Source organism: Carcharhinus amblyrhynchos, chromosome 7 (assembly GCF_965287045.1).
Source record: "Carcharhinus amblyrhynchos chromosome 7, sCarAmb.v2.hapA, whole genome shotgun sequence".
In the NCBI taxonomy this organism is placed as follows: Eukaryota; Metazoa; Chordata; class Chondrichthyes; order Carcharhiniformes; family Carcharhinidae; genus Carcharhinus; species Carcharhinus amblyrhynchos.
Window position 1 is genome coordinate 5726314 of NC_137330.1, and position 18350 is coordinate 5744663.

The 18350-nt window shown below is 43.0% G+C and overlaps 1 protein-coding gene across 1 annotated transcript; it reads left to right on the forward strand.

The window, feature by feature from the left end:
* Positions 1 to 1253: 1253 nt before the first annotated feature.
* Positions 1254 to 16449, forward strand: pnocb (prepronociceptin b). The gene is made up of 3 exons (XM_080193230.1): positions 1254 to 1361; positions 10415 to 10560; positions 13000 to 16449. The coding sequence occupies exons 2-3, from the start codon at positions 10435 to 10437 to the stop codon at positions 13561 to 13563; spliced, it is 690 nt and encodes a 229-aa protein (XP_080049356.1). The 5' UTR covers positions 1254 to 1361; positions 10415 to 10434; the 3' UTR covers positions 13564 to 16449.
* The last annotated feature ends 1901 nt before the right edge of the window (positions 16450 to 18350 follow it).

An 18350-nucleotide genomic window follows, 5' to 3' on the forward strand; every position in this document is an offset into this window, starting at 1 on the left:
GGGGTTTAGTGACTGAATTACTGTTGGGGTTTAGTGACTTAGTTACTGTTGGGTTTATTAACTGACTCAATGTTGGGGTTTCTTAACTAAGGGACTTTGGCTTGGTGGTAACTAAATAACTGTCAGGGTCAGTAACTGTTGAGTGTTTGCAACTGAGTGACTAGGTGAAGTGTTGTAACTGAGTGACTGGTGAGGGTTATTAACTGTGTGACAGTCAGGGTAACTCAGTCACTAAACCTTAAGGGTAACTCAGTTACTAAACCTCTACAGTAACTCAGTCACTAAACCTTAACGGTAACTCAGTCACTGAACCCCAACAGGAACTCAGTCAATAAACCTTAACAGTAACTCAGTCACTAAACCCCTACAGTAACTCAGTCACTAAAACCCAACAGTAACTCAGTCACTAAACCCCTACGGTAACTCAGTCACTAAACCCTAACAGTAACTCAGTCACTAAACCCCAACAGTAACTCAGTCACTAAACCTTAATGGTAACTCAGTCACTAAACTCCAACAGTAACTCAGTCACTAAACCTTGACAGTAACTCAGTCACTAAACCCCTACAGTAACTCAGTCACTGAACCCCAACAGTAACTCAGTCACTGAATTCCAACAGTAACTGATTGTATAATTTGGGGGGACTGACTGTATAACTCAGGGGTCAGTGATTGTATAACACGGGGGAAAGTAACTGTATAACACGGGGGAAAGTAACTGTATAACTCGGAGGACAGTGACTGTATAACTCAGGGGACCCTAACTGTATAACTTGGGTGGGGGGGGAGATCATTGACTGTATAACTCAAGAGACAGTAACTGTATAATTCAGGGGACAGTAGCCGTATAACTTGGGGGGGGGGGGGGGGTGGTGGTGTCAGGAACTGTATAACTCAGGGGCCAGTGACTGTATAACTGAGGGGACAGTAACTGTATAACTTGGGAGGACAGTGACGGTGGAAGTCAGGCGACAATGACTATATAACTCAGGAGACAGTAACAGTATAATTCAGGGGTCAGTAACTGTATAACTTGGGGGGACAGTGACTGTATCTCAGGGGTCAGTAACTATATGACTCAGAGGTTAGTAACTGAGTGAGGAGATGCCAGTCACTGACTGAATGTGAGGGGGTTCCAGGAAATTGCTTATAAAAGTCTACCTAATCCTGGAAGGGGTGTGCTCTGCCTGCTGACTGACTGGGTTGTCCAGTCAGGGTATATCAGAAGGGGGGAGTGAAACACAGCTAGTGTTCAACCACCCAACGTGCTTCAGGGTTGAGGGGACGAGTAAAGGACTTGCAGCGTGTGTCTGAGTGAGTGAGGAGCAGAACTCGCAACAGCCAGTGCTGGACAGAGTCAGGTAAGAGATTTTCTCAATTCTCTATCTCACTCCGGGGATCCGTCCAGAGTTAAACGCCAGGTGCCTGCTGTAAACTTCACTCCTTTCTGTGTGTGTGTCCTGAGCTCCCTGCAATCCGTCAGTCTTTGTTTTACCATTTATCCTCCCATTCATCCCACTCCTTCCTCGGAACCATTTCCAGTCTCTCTCTTCATTAATTATTTCTCTCTTTCTTAAACTTTCATTTCGTGGGTTTAACTCGCCAGTTTTATTGGTTAGATTATGTGGCACTCTCTCTCTTCTCTTTCTTGTCTTTTGTCCAGTTTAATTTCTCATTTGCCCCCTTTCCCACCCCCCCCCCTCTACTTTTTATTTAAGGGAAAGTGTTGTCCTTCCGTCCATCCCCATCTATCCCCCCCCCTCCCCCGCCGCCACCCCCGGTCACAGGGTATTTGCCCGAGTGAGAGCGGCAATCTCAGCGTCTGTTTCACCCCTTGCCAGCCTCTCTACAGCTCCTTGTGTTTGGGGAGGGACCCTTGGCTCAGTGAGGGTAGGGCAAAGGGGCGATAAGGCGGGAGTGGGGGGGTGAGGCAGCGGGGCTGGGGGTAGTGGCTGATTTCTCAACCAGATTGAAAGAACAGAGAGGAAGGTGAGGGTGAGAGGAGTGAAGAAGCAGAGCGTGTCTCAGAGGGTAAATGTGCAGTCCAGTTGGTACCGAGTCCAGCAGCTGCAGAATTGGATCACTATTCGCGTTGAAGTTAAGAAGCTCAGACTCTCGTGCTGAGGAGGGGAGCGCAGAAGTTGTTCGGAGTGTCCCATTGCTTAACCTCTGGGCTTGATGTGTATCTCTGTATCTGTTTGCCTTTGTGTATATATGTGTGTGTCTATTTGTCTGTGTGCATCTGTTTGTCTGTATGTGTGTGTGTGTGTGTCTGTTTGTGTGTATTGATTTGACCGTATATGTGCCTGTGTGTATGTTTGTGTGTCAGTTTGTGTGTGTATCTTTTTGACTGTCTGTGTGTACGCGACTGACTGTGTGTGTGTGCCTGTATGTGTGTGTGTGTGCCTGTATGACTGTGTGTGTGCCTGTTTGTATCTACAAGTGTGTTTGACTGTTTAATCAGTTGCTGTGTATCTGGTTGTATGGACACCGTGGACCAGAACCCAGCTCCTCTGCAATGCTTCCTCCCCATTGATCCTCACAGCTCCGCCTAGGCTCCTGCCTGCAAGTGCAGGTGAGGATCAGTGCTTGCAGACAGTGGATGGGGAGATGTGGATAGAGCAGAGAGACAGACAGACAGACAGACAGAAAGCAGAGGTGTGAAAAATGGACAACCATAACTAAGGCTAAAGAATTGAAACTGGATGAAGAGATGAGACACTAAGAATAAAAAAGGAGCAGGAGTTGGTGGAAATCTCATAAATAAATAACTGTTTTTCGATTTAAAATAGCTGTCCAAATGCAAATTGTAGATGTAAAGGAGAAAGACTGAATCAGGGATTCAGATACACCCACTGAAACACATAACCATGGGCCTCAGATTGAGAAATATTCTTTCATTTTGTGACTCTCACTATTGAATAGTTAAGAGTGAGTTTAAAGATTTTTTTGCAGGGCTGTTCTACATTCCATATTGTTGAGTTACTAGATATTTTGTTCAGACAGAAGTCATATTTAACAATAGAATGATTCTGTTGTAATTATTGGGGATAATGGTATAGATGATGAGGGCAGGTTGTGCTCTTTTTGAGTTTAGAAGGGTGAGCAGAAATCTAGTCGTTATTGTAATGATAAATGGAGCTGGTAATGTAGAATCAGAGAAATTATTTCCTTGGGTTGGGACAAAGAAATACAATCTTAAAAATCTGAGCTAGGCTATTCTGAAATCAAGAAGTCTTTTTTACACAAAAAGTAACAGAAATTTTGCACCTCTCCTCCCTGCCCTCAAAAGGCTCTTAATGCTGGAGATAAGCTTTTAAGGCTGAAGTGACTGACAGAAGTGGATAGGTTTTTGTTAGGCAAGGGTGTGGAGGTATATGGATGAAAAGGCAAGTAGATTTTATCTGCTCTCTGTAGCAAAGCTTGGTCAGATCGCATCTTTAACTGTGCCAGCTGGGTCAATAGGACCTTTCAGTACTGAGGTTTTTGTTAGTTAAGAGCATCAAGGGATATGGAGGCAGTAGCAGATCAGAAGTTGAAATATAGACCAGCTTGGAGGGGAGGTGATGCCTAGTAATGTTATCCCTAGACTATTAATCCAAGAAACTCAGCTAAAGTTCCTAGATATTTTCGACCCGGGTTCGAATCCTGCCACGCAGATTGTGGTATTTGAATTTGATTTTTAAAAACCTGGAATTAAGAATCTACTGATGACCATGAATTGATTGTCGGAAAAACCCATCTGACACACTTACGTCCTTTAGGGAAGGGTATCTGCCGTCCTTACCTGGTCTGGACTACATGTGACTTCAGAGCCACAGCAACTGCCCTTGGGCAATTAGGGATGGGCAATAAATGCCGGCCAGACAGCGACCCCCATGTCCCGTGAATGAATAAAAAACAGATTAATTTGATTGGTGGAACAGCTTTGAGGGGCTAAATGGTTCCTTTGTTTTAATGATTCTGGAGATTGAGTTAGGCAGGAGCGATTGATTAGGGGCAGGAGCAGTGGAGGTATTTACAGTGAATCTAGTGTCATATGAAATTGATGTTACGCTGTTCATGGAGAGTGAGTCTGAAGGACAGGATTGTTAATTCCAATGAAGCAAACATTTAAGTAAACATGCACTTGTCAACAATGAACAATTTGAGATTGTAGACAGCTGAAAATTGACTCTTGCTCCATGGAGATAGCTTCCCACCAACAGTCTGATTCGGAGTGTCATTTAGAACCGGAAGTCCCGGAAGTTTACGTTACCTTTACTATTGAGATAAGAGGGCATTTCAGAGCAGCAATCTCTCAGAGACACAATGCTGGCAATGCAGATTCTCTTTGCTTCAGATATTTAGAACTAAACAGAAAACTTGGCATTTCTCCCAACATGATTTCCAAAATATGAAATAGTTTGCAAGCTGAATAAAATAGTAAGGCTCATTCAGGGAAAAATTGTATTAATATGAGCTCAGAAGTCATTAAATGTACTAAATACCTGTCCACATCCCCACAGTATGTGAGACAGAGTTCTCACATGCTGAGAACTGGGTCCAAATGTGGGACTTATTAACTGAGCCACAGAAGGTTTCATTACAGCTCAATATTGACTGGGTTAATTTCAACACACGACCACTTGTCATATTCTAAACACCAACTGATGTATAATAATGGTTTATCGGTGGGTCATGAGGTGGTGGGGGCACATTTGATTTCTCACCTAAAGGACCGGCCAGTAAATTTTACCTGGATTTACAAAGATACTTGGATTTTTTTAAAAAAAGTTGAGTTTGACAATAAGAAACAACTTGCGAACCACGCAAAGGTCCATTGACCCCAAATGGGATTTTTCAGTTTTGGGATGAGTGCAATGATTATAAGAGGGTGAGGGCGTTTGTGTCCAACTCATCGTCTGTTTCAGGCTGTTTACTTACTCACCCTCACCCACTACATGAGTGGGTGAGAATATGTGTTGACATGTAGGGGTGAGGATGAGAGTGACACATACACATGCACCACACTCACTTACTCTTTTTCACATGCGCACTCACTCGTTCTCTCCCATAAACACACTCATTGTCTCCTTCCACACACACTCATTCTCTCCCACACACATTCACTCACTCTCTCCCACATATACACACATGCACACACACTCTCACATACACACACTCTCTTGCACTCACAGACACACTCACACACATTCTCATGTACACTCACACTCTCCCGTACACATAGTGTGGAATCTTCCTGCACAGACTATGCAAAGGTCCATCGACCAGGTGAGATTTTCCAGTTTGCGGTGAGTGTGGCCAGAAAATCTCACCTGTACATTCTCTCTCTCATATTCACAAACTCTCATACTCTCACATACATATGCTCATGCCCCACCCTCCCCTCCCACACACGCACATTCAGTGATGGTTACTACATCATTTTTCTCTCCTCGTTTGAGTGCTTTATATCTTTCAGTTTTCCCTTTACCTGGAGTGCAGACTGTTACTCTTTTTCTCCTTTTGTTTGTTTACAAGTCATGTTACCTTTTCTCCTCAAGATATTTACTATTTAAAAGTCCATGTGAGCAGCTTATTTATCCTTTCCACCAGGACTCTGGTGCAAGCCTGGTTCAAGTAGAGACCATCCCAAGGGGAAGTTCCTTCTTGTCCCAGTACTGGTGCCAGAGTCCCTTCTTTTCCACATAACTCCTTTACCACCAGTTCACGTCCCTTATCGAGTTATCTTGACTATACAGAAGGAAAAGTACAAGGGGAGCAAATCAGTGGAGGCATTAATGAGGTATAGGAAGTGCAGGGTGGAACCAAAGAAAGCAATTAGGAAAGCAAAGAGGGGATATGAGATAGCTCTGGCTGGTAAAAGTAGGGAAAATCCCAAGATATTCTATAGGTATATCAATGGAAGGAGGTTAATCAGAGAAAGAGTATTAGGGATGAAGGGTGCAATTTGTGGGTGAAGTCAGCGAGTGATGACAGACGGCTGCTTTAGTGACTGGAAACTAGTGTCCTGGTGGCGTACCACAAGGATCTATGTTAGAACATAAGAACATGAGAAATAGGAGCAGGAGTAGGCCATCTAGCCCTTCGAGCCTGCCCCGCCATTCAATAAGATCATGGCTGATCTGTCGTGGCTCAGTTCCACTTTCCCGCCCTCTTCCCATAACCCTTAATCCCCTCTCTTATCAAAAACCCATCAACCCGCGTCTTAAAAATACTTAGCGAGGCAGCCTCCACCACTTCAACAGGCAGAGAATTCCAGAGATTCACCACCCTTTGAGTGAAGGAGTTCCTCCTCAACTCCGTTCTAAACCGCCCCCCCTTTATCCTGAGGCTGTGCCCCCTAGTCCTACTGTCTTTTTTGAGCGGGAAGAGCCTCTCCACCTCTATCCTATCCATCCCATTCATCATCTTATACGTCTCAATGAGATCTCCCCTCATTCTTCTAAACTCTAACGAGTACAAGCCTAGTTTATTCAGCCTCTCCTCATAGCTCAACCCCCTCAACTCCGGTATCAGCCTAGTAAACCTCCTCTGCACTCCCTCCAAGGCCAAAATATCTTTGCGCAGGTGCGGCGCCCAAAACTGCACACAGTACTCCAGCTGCGGCCTCACCAATGCCCTATACAGCTGCAGCAAGACCTCCCTACTTTTATATTCAATCCCCCTCGCTATGAAGGCCAGCATCCCATTCGCCTTCCTGACCACCTGCTGCACCTGCAAGCTGGGTTTTTGCGACTCATGCACAAGGACCCTGAGGTCCCTCTGCACCGTCGCCTGCTGCAGTTTTTCGCCCCGTAAGTAATAGTCCTTCCTACCATTCTTCCTACCAAAGTGGACCACCTCACACTTACCAACATTAAATTCCATTTGCCATTTCCTGGCCCATTCGCCCAGCCTATCTAGATCCTTCTGCAGACTCTCCACACCCTCCGCACAATTTGCCGTTCCCCCAATCTTGGTGTCATCAGCAAATTTCGACTATTTGTCATCTATATAAACAACATAGATGACTATATGGGGGGAGGGGGTATAGTAAGTTTGCAGGTGACACAAAGATTGGCCGGGTGGTTAACAAAGAGGTGGAGTGGCTTGGGCTACAGGAGATGGGATGGTCAAATGGGCAGATAAGTGACAGATGGAATTTAACCCTGAAGTGTGTGAGGTGATACACTTTGGAAGGGGTAATTTGATAACAAAGTTCTCAATGAATGGTAGGACACTAGGAAGTTCTGTGGAATAAAGGGGCCTTAGCATGTTTGTCCACAGATATCTAAAGGCAGAAAGACATGTTTTTGGGTGGTGAGAAAAGCATATAGGATACTGCCTTTCTCAATCAAGGCATAGATTCCAAAGGCAGGGAAGTCATGTTGGAGTTGTGTAGAACTTTGGTGAGGCCACGTTATTGGAAGGATGTGGTTGCACTGGAGGGGGTGCAGAGGAGATTCACCAGGATGCTGCCTGGAATGGAACATTTAAATTATGAAGAGAGGTTGGAGAGGCTTGGCTTCTTTTCACTGGAGCAGAGGAGACTGAGGGGTGGCCTGATTGAGGTGTACAAGATTATGAGAGACAGGGACAGAGTAGATAAGGAACAGCTCTTCCCCATATTTGAATGGTCAGTTACAAGGGGACATAGGTTGAAGGTGAGGGGCAATGTAAGGACAAAATGTTTTTACCCAGACTTTTAAAGTTTACTTATTATTGTCACAAGTAAGCTTACATTAACACCGTAATGAAGTTACTGTGAAAATTCCCTAGTTGCCACACTCCTGTTTGCGAGAGTTTAGCATGGCCAATGCACCTAAGCAGCACATCTTTTGGACTGAAGGCAGCAGGTGGTGATGGTCTGGAATGCGCTGCCTGGGAGGGTGGTGGAGGTGGGTTGCCTCACATCCTTTAGAGAGTATCCAGATGAGCATTTGGCACATCATAACATTTAGGGCTATGGGCTGAGTGCTGGTCAATAGGATTAGGAGAGAGATTGAGGTGGAGTCTTCCCGTACCACCCACCATGGGAACTGTAGCGGGCGGAAAAGGAAGTTTGCTGGACCATGCAAAGGTCCGTTAGCTTAGGTGGGAATTCCTGGTCTTGGGGGCATGCATAGCCAGAAAATCCGACCCCAGGTGTTTCTTGTGTATTGGTGCAGACTCGATGGGCTGAAGAGCCTCTTCTGCACTGCATGAGTCTATGAAATAAAATAATAAAAAGCACATTTGATTTGTTCTAGAACAGTGTATGTTATAGAACACTCAGTGATTTGTGTGCTATGAATGGGTATTTGAGTTACAGAGCACTAGAATCATAGATAGAACCCTACAGTGCAGAAAGAGGCCCTTTGGCCCATCGAGTCTGCACCGAACACAATCCCACCCAGGCCTTACCCCCATATCCCCACATATTACACCCATTAATCCCTGTAACCTATGCATCCCTGGATACTAAGGGGCAATTTCTTAGCATGGGCAATCAACCTAACCCACACACCTTTGTACTGTGGGAGGAAACCGGAGAACCCGGAGGAAACCCACGCAGACACGAGGAGAACATGTAAACTCCACACAGACAGTAATCTGAGCCGGGTATAACACTAAGTGTGTTATTTGTCAGCTCTTCACAGTTTAGTTTGCATTTGTTCTGTATCTGTTAGTTTTGGAAAGCTTTGAGTTTAATTTGTTTGATAACAACAATAACAATACAGCGGGATATGGCCCAACTGCGGGCAATTGGAACTAGCTTAGGCATTTTAAAAAAAAGGGCAGCACGGACAAGTTGGACCGAAGGGCTTGTTTCCGTGCTGTAAACCTCTATGACTCTATAATAGAAATCTCATCGTTTTATTATTCAATACCACAAAATATTGCAAAAAAATTAATAAACTTGCAGAATGGGCAAATATTTGGCAAATGAATTCCACTCAGATAAATGTGAAGTGGACATTTTGGCAGGAAGAATAGGAGTTTATTTATTTTTTGGAAGGTGTAAGTCTGGGTGAGATAGCTGAACGAAGGGATCTCAGAACACAAATACATTAATCACTAAAAAGTTGTGCCTCAAGTTAGCCAGACCAGCAAGTACTAGCCTTTAATTCTGGAGAGACAGAGTTGAAAACTAGGGAAGTTACCTTGGTTGAACAGACTTAGAATACTGCATGCAGTCCTGGTCACCATGTTATAAAATGGATATAGAGGCACTGCAGAGGATCCAGAGAAGATTTACAAAATGATACCAGAAATGTATGGATAGATATATTATGAAAGGATTGTCCATCTCGATCTTTTCTCTTTTGAAAAGAAAGATCTTTAAAGATCTTTAATATTATGAAAGGTTGATAGTTTGGATAGAGAAAGAATGTTTCTCCTTCAGGGTAAAGAGCAACTTGAGTCCATTAATGTAAGGTAATGTATTGGGGTGGCACAGTGGTTAGCACTGCTGCCTCACAGCGCCAGGGACCTGAGTTTGATTCCTAGCTTGGGTCACTGTCTGTGCGGAGTCTGCGTGTTCTCCCCGTGTCTGCATGGGTTTCCTCTGGGTGCTCCGGTTTCCTCCCACAGTCTGAAAGACGTGCTGGGTTAAGTGCATTGGCCGTGTTAAATTCTCCCTCAATGTACCCGCTAAAGTGTGGCGATTAGGGAGTTTTCACAATAACTTCATTGCAGTGCTAATGTAAGCCTACCTGTGACACTAATAAATAAAATTCTCCCTTGAAAAGAAGTCTGAGGGGGTAGCCTAATAAAGATCTTTAAAATTACGAAAGGTTGATAGTTTGGACAGAGAGAGAATGCTTCTCCTTCAGGGCAAAGAGCAAGTTGAGGCCATTAATGGAAGACAATCACCAAGATTCAGAAAATTCAGAAGAAATGTTTTCACCCAAAGGGTAGTAAGAGTGTGAACTCTGTATCAGGGATTGGTTGAAATGAATAGTATTGATGCATTTTGGGGGAAACAAGACAAGTATGTGAGGAAGATGGTATGATGGTGTTAGAGTTATGATGGTGGATTTAGGTAAAAGGAATGGGTGGGAGCTCAAGGGCGCATCAATACCAGAATGGGCAGCTAGGGCTGAGTAGCCTGGCTTGTGCTATATATCCATATCTGTCAGCTACTGAAAGTTCAGCATTTTATTTGTTGTATTTCTGCCAGTTATAGAGCTTATTTGTTTCCTGTTAACCACAGAGAGTCCAGTAATTTATTTATTCTAGATCTGTGGGTTATAGAAAGCTCAGTATTTTATCTTATTGTATATGTGTCAGTTCTAGAAGGTCGCTGAAAGCTCTGTGTTTTATTTGTTCCACATGTGTTCAGTTTGTCTTCTGCCTGTGTTTCAGTAAGCAGGAAAGTAAGTCTGCAGACCAGCTGCGTGAAGCTAATGGATGGGTTGAATGTTTAATGTGCCTATTTCTATTGCAGCCCATCGTTATTAAATCAACATGAGGACCTCTCTCCTGCCCCTCATACTGATCCTCTCTCTGGTTCCTTGCTGTCAGGGAGACTGTGTGGCTGAGTGCCTCACCTGTAACAAACTCGTCTATCAGCATCAAGACCTCAATGTACTGGTAAGTCTCAGAAACGGAGTCCAATGCCGGTTTTCATCAGGGGTTGCCTGGGCTTTGTCACAGTTTTCTCTGATGCCATTATCTCACCATTGTGCAAGCAAGGAATTGTTAAGGTTGGAGAAATAATTGCAGGGAAATAGTTTCCCTTTGTGGTTGAGTCCGAAACTTGCCTACCAATGGAAACATCTTCCCCACATCCACTATCCAGGCCTTTCAGTATTCTGTGAGTTTCAATGAGATCCCCTCCCCCTCGCCCCCTGACTCCCATCCTTCTAAACTCTATCAAGTACAGACTCAGAGTCCTCAAACCCTACTCGTATCCCTCTGTTATCATGTAATCTCCTGAAAGAAGCAAAAGGACAGAGAAAGACCCCAGGACCAATAAAGGAAAACAGACTTTGGAGAAATTCCTCTCTGACCCCCTCAGGTAATTGAAACCTGTCCAGGAGGTCACATAGTGGAAGTGTTCTCTCTAAAGCACTGACCTAGTTACCTGGTAAGGGACTCGAGGTGGATGGAGGAAGTGCACAGAAAATATTTTCTGTCAGACAGCATTAAGAGCAACATACAAAGTCCAGTAGCACCAACCACTGGCAGGAAGCTGGGAGTGCAGGACTGACAACAGGATTTAATGTTCAGAATGCTGCATCACACCACTCATCACATTGTCCGCAGCATCAATAAGTTCCATCGCTTTCGGATCTGCAATTGTTCACGGGAAAGTCATCAATAAGGAGCTACGCCGTCACAAGAAATAGTTCATTTATTAGTGTCACAAGTAGACTTACATTAACACTGCAATGAAGTTACTATGAAAAATCCCCCAGTCGCCACACTCCGGCACCTGTTTGAGTACACTGAGGGAGAATTTAGCACGGCCAATGCACCTAACCAGAACATCTTTCAGACTGTGGGAGGAAACCGGAGCACCCAGAAGAAACCCACAGAGATATGGGGGGAACTTGCAGTCTTTACATACTTAGTGATTCAAACTGGGAATCGAACCCAAGTCCCTAGCACTGAGACTCACCACTGTGCCACCATAAAACATGAGAACGATATATGATCTTTATAAAACTGATCATCCCCATCTGGAGTAACTGTTCAGTTGTGAGCCCCACAGCTCAGGAAGGCTGTAATGGCCTTAAAGAGGTTTCAGATTCACTACAATCATATTGGGGCTCAAAGTTAAATCATGACGACAGTTCACAAAAACTTGATTGGTATTGCCTTGAGTTATTCTGTTTGAGGAGTGATCTGATTGTGGTGTTTAAACAATTCAGTAAGGCAGATATAGAGAAACTATTCCTTCTGATTGGGAAATCAAGAACAAGGGAGCACAATCTTAAAATCAGACTTAGGCCATTCAGGAGTGAACTCAGGAAGGACTCCTTCATTCAACGAGGTGGCATAGTGCCACAGTGGTTAGCACTGCTGCCTCACATTGCCTAGGACCCAGGTTCCATACTGGCCCTGGGTCACTGTCTGTGTGGAGTTTGCACATTCTCTCTGTGTTTGCTTGGGTTACCTCTGGGTGCTTCAGTTTCCTCCCACAGTCCAAAGATGTGCGGGTTAGGTGAATTGGCCATGCTAAATTGCTGTTAAGGGTCCCGAGATGTGTAGGTTAGGGGAATTACTTGGTTAAATATTTGGGGTTACAGGGAACAGGTCTGGGTGGATTACCCTCAGTGCCAGGGGGATTATGTGGGATTACAAGGAAAGAGCTTGGGTTGGATTGTTGTCAGTGTGGATTCGATGGGCCAAATGACCTCCTTCTGCACTGTAGGAATTCTCTGATTAGTGGAGAGCTGTGGATATTCAAGATCATTCGGAGCTTTTGGGACTGAGATTGCTAAATTATAGTTGGGTAAGGAGATAACGAGATAGAGGGCAAAGATAGGTAAAGTGGATTTGAGGTTCAACTTCCCCATTTTTTTTGAAAGTGAAACAGTATCAGGGATTTAATGGCTTGCTTCTGTTCCAAAGATATTTTCATTTTACAGTGACATCTTTCCATTATCCTGGTAGGTAAAGTGAGTCACACTGAATAATTTACCTTTTACAGTAGTAATTATTCCCATTATATTGGTATTTACAGTAATAAGCACACTGCTGGAATCTTATGATTTATGGTAAAAGAGATACTCTCAATATCTTAGTGTTTCCAGTGAGATACTAGTGATGTATTTACAGCAATAAAGACTGAGATGGATAGAGTCTTGTTGGGTTAAAGAACAAAGTTGGATAATTAGGGCTAAGGGACAGAATGATCATGATGGAAATAAATAGTGTGTAATGGGCTGAAGGAGCTGAATGGCCGCCTCCTCCTGTTCCTGTGTCAGGATACAGATACTTGTAGATTGATAATACAAATGATTTCATTAAAAGGGAGTGTCGGAAGTACATTCCATCACTGAATAACCTGTCCTGCTGTTTTAGGTCTGCATTCTACAATGCGAAGGACAAGTTACGTTGTCTGGCATTTGGGACCACTGCAGAAAAATTGCCTCTGCATCCTCAGTGTTACCTCTAGGCATGAGCACATCTCAGACTGAAAGCCTGTCGTTTGGTAGCAATGCCAGAAGCAATGGGGCTGTCAACTCGGGAAACGCACATGGCTTTCTCCAGACCGTGAAGATCATGTCGCCAATCGGCAGCACGGGGGACATCTATGACAACGGAGCTGAGGCAGACAACACTGCACGAAATACAGAGATGCCATCAGACCAGAGTCCCTATGGCTCCCAAGCACAGCCAATGGCTTCCAACACATATGGAGGGTTCACGGAGAGGAAACATAATTTAAGAGAGGTCGCAGAGGGCAACAGAAGTTTCCAGAAGAGATATGGAGGCTTTATGGGAGTGAGGAAATCGGTCAGGAACTGGAGCAATTTGAGCAGACAGACTAACCAGAAAAGATACAGCAAATTTCTGAGGCAGTACCTTGGGCTGACAACACGTTCCACTGAGTATGACAGTTTACCAGGCAACATGGCTGTGTAAATTTGGAATTGTGAGACTGGTTAGAGCTAATGCCTAGTCTAGTTTAAAGGGGAGTCAGCCTTAACATTAGTTCACGTCGTTATTATTCTGTGCTATGGAAACACTTGGATAAATGTACCATTGTGACCACTATATACAACTAATGGCTCACTTACATCAAAGAAAAATATATTATATTGAACTTTGCTCAGTTCCACAGTCCTTACAGAAGCCTCATCATCTGTGAAAAGTAAATAGTGAGATATTGGAGTAGGTAGGTGGACAGATGTACATAAACGGCAGATGTCAGGATGTTAACTCACCTCTTGCATCCTGCCAACCCAAAAAGATCAAAGCACAATAGGTTGAGCATTCAATCTTGCAACTCTGATAACATATCTGGTGTTTAATTGGACAAGCTCTCAATGGAGTCTTGTACAGTCATTGATTCTATGAATGGGAGGAGGTTAAACAGCCCATTGTACCTTAGTCTGCTCTTTGAAAAAGCTGCCCAATTCTTCCCCCTGCCAGTTCTCCACAAATTTTCCCCTTCAGGTATTTGTCCACTTCCCTTTTGAAAATTATGATTGGATTTGCTTTTTGGACAGGGCATTCCAGATCATACAAATAACTATTTATTGTGTATTCTCCCAATTTCTTGTCTGATTTTTTTCCCGTAAATCAGTCTGAAGTTTCTTGGCTTGGCCAAAATAAACTTGTAAAATCCCATAGTCATAAAAACACACCAAAATATGAATAGGCCACCCAGCCAATCTCATATACTTGTGATACCTTGTTTGTCACCAGTAAAGAACATTCCCTAGCCCCTCAAGGCCATGTAATATCCTGGAAGAAGGAGAGGCCAAATACAAAGCACAAGGACGGTGAGGGAAAGAGCTTGAAAATTCCTCTCCAATCCCTCTAGGTGATTGAAAATGACCCACAAGACCACACTGACTGTGATTCATTACTCAGTTCCTACCTCTTGCATAATTAAGATTACAGAAGTAGGGAGGGGCAAGAACAATGGAGTAATCTGAACAAATTGGTTTACTAAATATTAGGCCAGTGACGCTTTGCTGAAGTTCTTACTATCTGCAATGGTAGGGTACCCTCATTCATGCTTTTGCCTTCCCTGTTGAGCACCAGAGGGGCTAGGGAATGTTCTTTACTGGTGACAAACAAGGTATCACAAGTATATGAGATTGGCTGGGTGGCCTATTCATTTTTTGGTGTGTTTTTATTCATTCATGCTTTTGCCTTCCCTGTTGAGCACCAGAGTACAGGAACGACAGCAATGTCTTGTAGGCATAACTAAAGTGAGGGAAACTATGCAAGGCCTCTTAACTCTGCAAGCTTTAATCAATTCTACTTTTTATTCCCAGTTGCTGTAAGTTTAGAGCAGGAGGATTTATTTTAAAGAATTTCATTACTGCCACTAAACTCCAAGACAGTCATTCATCAGTGACAGGAAGGTCAATGTTATCTAAAGCCTCCAGTTACCATTTGACCTGGTTTAGCTGCTCTGAGTGCGTGTCCACATAGGGGTAGAAACTCTCCTCTTTTCTCCTGATTCTCCTCCATACCTCTGGCAATCCACACAAAATGACCTGAATTCTGATTATGATTTTTAACCAGGATGTGGAGATGCTGGCATTGGACTGGGGTGGGCACAGTAAGAAGTCTCAACACCAGGTTAAAGTCCAACAGGTTTATTTAGAATCACGAGCTTTCGGAGCGCTGCTCCTTCATCAGGTGGCTCCGCAAGCTCGCGATTCCAAATAAACCTGTTTGACTTTAACCTGGTGTTGTGAGAACATCTTACAATGATTTTTAAGGCTATTTGATCAGCTGCCCCAAAGGTGGACCAGCAGGTCGGGTGAACCTTTGTTTCCCTCCACACCCCCTACAAAACCACTACATGGAGTTTTCTCATTAAAGATACTAGTCACTGATTGTCCTTCCTCTCAGTCAGTTAAGAACTCCATTTCACTGGGGACTTACCCACATAATCGATTGCAGGAACAGCAGCATGTAACAATGACCCATTACCCACCTCAAACTCATGAGAATGACAGTCTTCGCAATTAACTGTTCTTTGTCTGTAAAAAAAAAATCTTTGCTGTTATTCTACCAAACAAGTATATGTTGGAATCTCACTGCCCTCCCCCATCCCCACTTCCTCAGTTAACCTTCAAACAAACCTCAGAGAAATAGCACTGATGTTTTAGGGCTAGGTCTGCATTATTTACATCCGAGTTATATTCTGAGGGTGATCCTGCTGTTGGAACAGAGGTAATAGTGGCCAGGTAGAGAGTGACAGGATCGGACAATGGTTACAAACATATAGGAGATGATTTGAACCTCTTTGTTTAAATTGCTCCCATTTATCTAGTATTCCAAATTTGAGCCATCTGCCCTCTCATTTGAGACCTGCCTTTTAATGTCATTAAATCCATTGCGTTGTTAAATGTACCTAAACAAAAGTAGTCCATTCTTTCTCCTGAAGTGTGTTAGATTAACCCCCACCGTGAATGGGCACATTATATTGTAATGTGTGCGATCCTCAGTAGTTAAGACTGACTTCCTTTTCGATGGCTATTACTCGTGTTTAGTTTAGCTTCTGCATGCACCGTAACCAAATGATATCATTTCTGAAACTGATTTTTTGTTTCCCGCTCACAGCCACAGTAGCCTGTATTTTTGAATTTGATGAAGGTAGACTGGTTCTTGGTTCAACCAGCCTGCCTGCCTGCGATTCCGTACCACTCAGCATGACTAATAAAGAGATCCTGGTTTCATTGTCACAACAGCAAAATGTTTGTAAGGTTGTTTGTATATTTGACCACAATTTGGAGCATTATAAACTGTACATAGGAAACTATGAATAAATTAGTTTATTATTAATTTAGTGTCACTGTTGTAGGCAGATAATGGTTTATCCAGGCTTGCTCCTGTCCGTTCATTGTTTCCGCACTTTCAGCCTTGTTGGCCAGTCTTTATTTGAAATGAGAGCATGTTCTAGACATTTGGACTCCCCTATCCATCAGAACACCTTGCTCCACAAGTGCACCTCTCTCCGTCTCTCTATCGGTCTTTCAGCAGAGATCTCAAACTGCTCTGTAGATCTCCTCATTGATGGCTTTCAGTATCAAATGCACCAAGGTCATTTATCATACAACCATACAACTGAGACAAGGCACTTCATCAGAGCATGATTAATATAAACTGACACCAAGGGAAATGAACTGTAACTAAATCCTTGGTGAGTTAGGTAAGATTGAAGGAAAGTCCCAAGGGGAAAGAGGCAGACAAATTTAGAATTCTACAGCTTATGGCTGAGGTGGCTAAAGGAACGTCTACCAATAATAATCAGCTGAAAGGAATGGGGAATACACGAGAGGGAAAAACCAGAGGAACTAATTTCTCATGGAATTATAGGGCTAATTATGATTATAGAGATAAAGAAGGGCAAGATCATGGAGAAATCTAAATAGGAGGATGAGAATTTTAAAATCAAGGTACTGATGGAACCAAGATAGATTAGCAAGCACAGGAATGATGGATGTGAGTTAGGATAGGGCAGCAGAGATTTGAATGAAGTAAAGTCTGTGGAAAATAGGAGGCTGCTCAGAACAATACAACAGTATTTCATCAGAAAACAAACCTGACACTTCCCCACTCTCGTAGTCTTCAGTAATAAAGATGCACCTGATATCTTACTATTTACTGTTTAACCACTCCCAATATCTTTAGCATTTACACTAATCCTCTCAATATCTCTTGTGTTTTACATATACTCTTGACTTTATTATTCATGAATACTCTGAATACTAAAATATTTGTGGGAAACTTACAAAATTCTAACAGGGTTTATTCAGAATGTTCCCAATGGTGGGGGAGTCTAGAACTAGGGATCATGAGGATAAGGGGTAAACCTTTTAGAACTGAGATGAGGAGAAATTTCTTCACCCTGAAGGTTTTGAATGTGTGGAATTCTGTACGACAGAAAGTAGTTGAAGCCAAAACATTGTCTGATTTCAAAAAGAAATTAGATATAACTCTTAGGGCTAAAGGGATCAAGAGATATGGGGGAAAGGGGGAAGCAGGGAATTGAATTTGATAATCAGCCACAATCAAAATGAATGGCAAAGCAGGCTCAAAGGGCCAAATGGCCTACTCCTGCTCCTAGTTTCTATGTTTCTGTGAGTTACTCCTAATGTTTTGGTATTTACAATAATGGATATTCCTAATACTTTAGTATTTGTACAATTCTAATTAGGGTCATTAGGGTTTCAGTTGAAATCTTTAAAAGCAGACATACCCACATCCAATAGCATTTAAAGGGTTAAGAAATCTGGAGGCCTTCAAAGAAGCCAAAATATTAATGGGAATAGTATTTTCGAGTGTTTTAAATATAATGTAAATATACTCCTGCATAATTACGTATTTTCCACTGGTTATTTTTTCAATGTACTCAGAGCCCCTGCAGAACCAAACAAAACTAAACGATGTCAATTAAAACACTGATTTTTCATTACAAAACAGTAACATTCAGCTAAAATTAATAACTTTTTTCTTCTGATAATCATGTCAACAGGTTTCATCACAAAATAAGTTTCAACAGTGTTGACAAAAATGAAGTTCATGCAACATTTTACAATTAGAAACATTAGCCCAGTTCAATTTGTTTCATATTTGAAAGGACCAAAGCACAGAAGGAGGCCATTTGGCCCATTGAGCTTGTGCCAGCTCTCAGGTGGAGTTTCCCCTTAGCCTTATAAGTTGTTTCCCTTCAAGTACTTACC